The 2,246-nt window shown below is 36.9% G+C and overlaps 1 protein-coding gene across 2 annotated transcripts in view; it reads right to left on the bottom strand.

Moving 5' to 3' along the window:
- plekhh2 (pleckstrin homology domain containing, family H (with MyTH4 domain) member 2) overlaps nt 1–2,246 on the bottom strand; it is a 121,884-nt gene that overhangs the window by 3,804 nt on the left and 115,834 nt on the right. For both annotated transcript variants that reach the window (XM_048601254.1, XM_048601255.1), the window contains 3 exons: nt 1,628–1,773; nt 1,191–1,320; nt 229–315 (listed from right to left, as the gene is read on the bottom strand). In XM_048601254.1, coding sequence (XP_048457211.1) covers nt 229–315; nt 1,191–1,320; nt 1,628–1,773 — 363 coding nt within the window. The remainder of the gene's footprint in view (nt 1–228; nt 316–1,190; nt 1,321–1,627; nt 1,774–2,246) is intronic.

The raw sequence follows: 2,246 nt of genomic DNA, 5'->3' as shown, positions 1-2,246 counted from the left end.
TCTTCCATCTGCCTCCCCCACCTCTCTATTTATTTCAGAGTCCGCTTCCCCTCCCCCATTTCTGAAGAAGGGTCCAGACCCGAAACGTCAGCTTTCCTGCTCCTCTGATGCTGCTTGGCCTGCTGTGTTCATCCAGCTCTACACCTTGTTATCTCAGATTCTCCAGCATCGGCAGTTTCTACTATCTTCAAATATGATGAAAGAGTGTTTAAAAGTGGTTATTCTTACCATAGAGCTGTATTCCAATGTGCTGATTCCATTCTCATTCACAGCTAACCAAATGGGTGCAGTGTCAGATAGTGGTGGAGCAATAGTCTACAGAACAGAAATAAAAGCAAGAACTATCATATTTACAAACCAGAATATGCTGGTAACAAAAGAACACAAGTTAAATTAGTTGAACTGACAATTTGACCTCTTGTTAAAATCCTCTTTATTGTTCAATATCATTTTCGAATTGTCAATGTTCATAAGGGAGAAGATAAATTTCCAACATTATCGTTACTGAGAAGAATAGTCTCCTGATATGTAGAAAATTTAATATCATTAACACTGATGTAGCCCTTGTTATTTATCAAACATACCAAATAGTAATGGTTTTTAATAGAATTCCAATACTTGACTAATCTGAAATTCCTACTGATTTTTGACTGTCATCTGCCATGTAAATGGAAGATTCCAAATGCAATAACATTTATTCATAAAGGTTTTGTTTATGATTTTATTCCATTTAGAGCGTAGTGAATATCTTCCCCTGAAATGTTCTGGGCTGAATAAAGGCTGTGAATTCTGCATTTTCATCTTTCCCCATCCATCAGGGCAGTCTGTCAGCCATTTATTCCCTTGCTTCTGCCTACATCAATTACCATTTACTGGCAGATTTATGAACATTCAGTAGGAATTCCTCTATATTCACTGCTCTTTGATGAAGAAGCACCTTCTTCTGTTCAGTGTTTCCCCACAAATGTACATGTCAGATGGGGAAATTGGGAATATTCCATCTTAGAAAGTAAGAATAAACAAATGGAAGGAAGTAACAGAGCTGAATTACAAATAAGATCTGGGTCTCAGCTGGTGCTTTAATACAATCGACCAATAACACATCTGATATTTCTGTGAAACACTTAATACAGCATAACGTTAGCAGAAAATTCACATTTGGGCAACAAATCTCGATAACAGAATCCTACCTTTGTTGCAAACAGTTTTGCTCCAAAAAACGGCCATTTCCTGGCTACAGTAAAGTAAATGCGCACACAGTCAGCAGTAGCACGTCCTCGAAGAGCCATCCATTTAGTTGAAAGTCGCTGACATAGTTGTCTAAAGTAGACACATAATGGTATGGAGGCATAATACTTTCTACTGCATGTACTTGCGCAAAATATTTTTTGTTTTTGCTTTTTATTTTAATTTTACTTCTGTAAACTATGTTTTGAAATCCAACTTGTGAAAATCTGGTGATATTATTTCAGCACTCAATACATGTAAATGTGGAATAAAGCTACTGATTCTTACAACAATTATCAAGAGCTACCTAATTAATTACTTGAATATTTAGTGAGAAGAATGGTAACATTATAGAATCCTGGCAGTCATAACATTTGTACTGAATGGGCTTCATACATACTTAATTTGCTCATCTGTACAGCCTTGTTTGTATCTTTTCGGATAAAATTTCTCTATTACTTGCTTCAGAGTTTGGTTTGATTTGGATTGCACCGAGACCTGAGCTGCTGGACTTGTGAATGGTCGTTCAAAGTCTCCAAATTCCACCTAATGAAAAACACACAATTGCCTACTGTTGTGCCATCTTGCCCTGAGGCTGTTTAAAATTATTACAATAATTACACGATTAAATGACAAACTTCTCATTTATTTTGGATTTCCCAATCTTAAACATTCTTGCTGAACAAAGCTGTAATGTTAACTAAGATCCACAAACTGGCAAAAATCAATTAATTGCTAGCTCTGCAGAAAAACAAACATCTACCTAAAATGCGGATCTAAATGACATCCTTTCAACATGTGGTGACTTAAAACTTATTGTCATATTATCAGAAGGATCAATGGTACAATTACTGCTTTGTGCTCCATCAGCTTCAGGCAGTAACATAGGTACTTCCTCAGGTTTTAGCAGCCCCAACCAAGTAGTAAAACAATTGTAGCAGAGATAGTAGGAACTGCAGATGCTGGAGAATCTGAGATAACATGGTGTAGAGCTGGATGAGCACAGCAGGCCAAGCAGC

This window comes from Rhincodon typus, chromosome 9 (genome assembly GCF_021869965.1).
Source record: "Rhincodon typus isolate 14 chromosome 9, sRhiTyp1.1, whole genome shotgun sequence".
Taxonomy (NCBI): domain Eukaryota; kingdom Metazoa; phylum Chordata; class Chondrichthyes; order Orectolobiformes; family Rhincodontidae; genus Rhincodon; species Rhincodon typus.
Note: the sequence above shows the minus strand (reverse complement) of the source record. Positions and strands in the feature narration are given on the sequence as shown.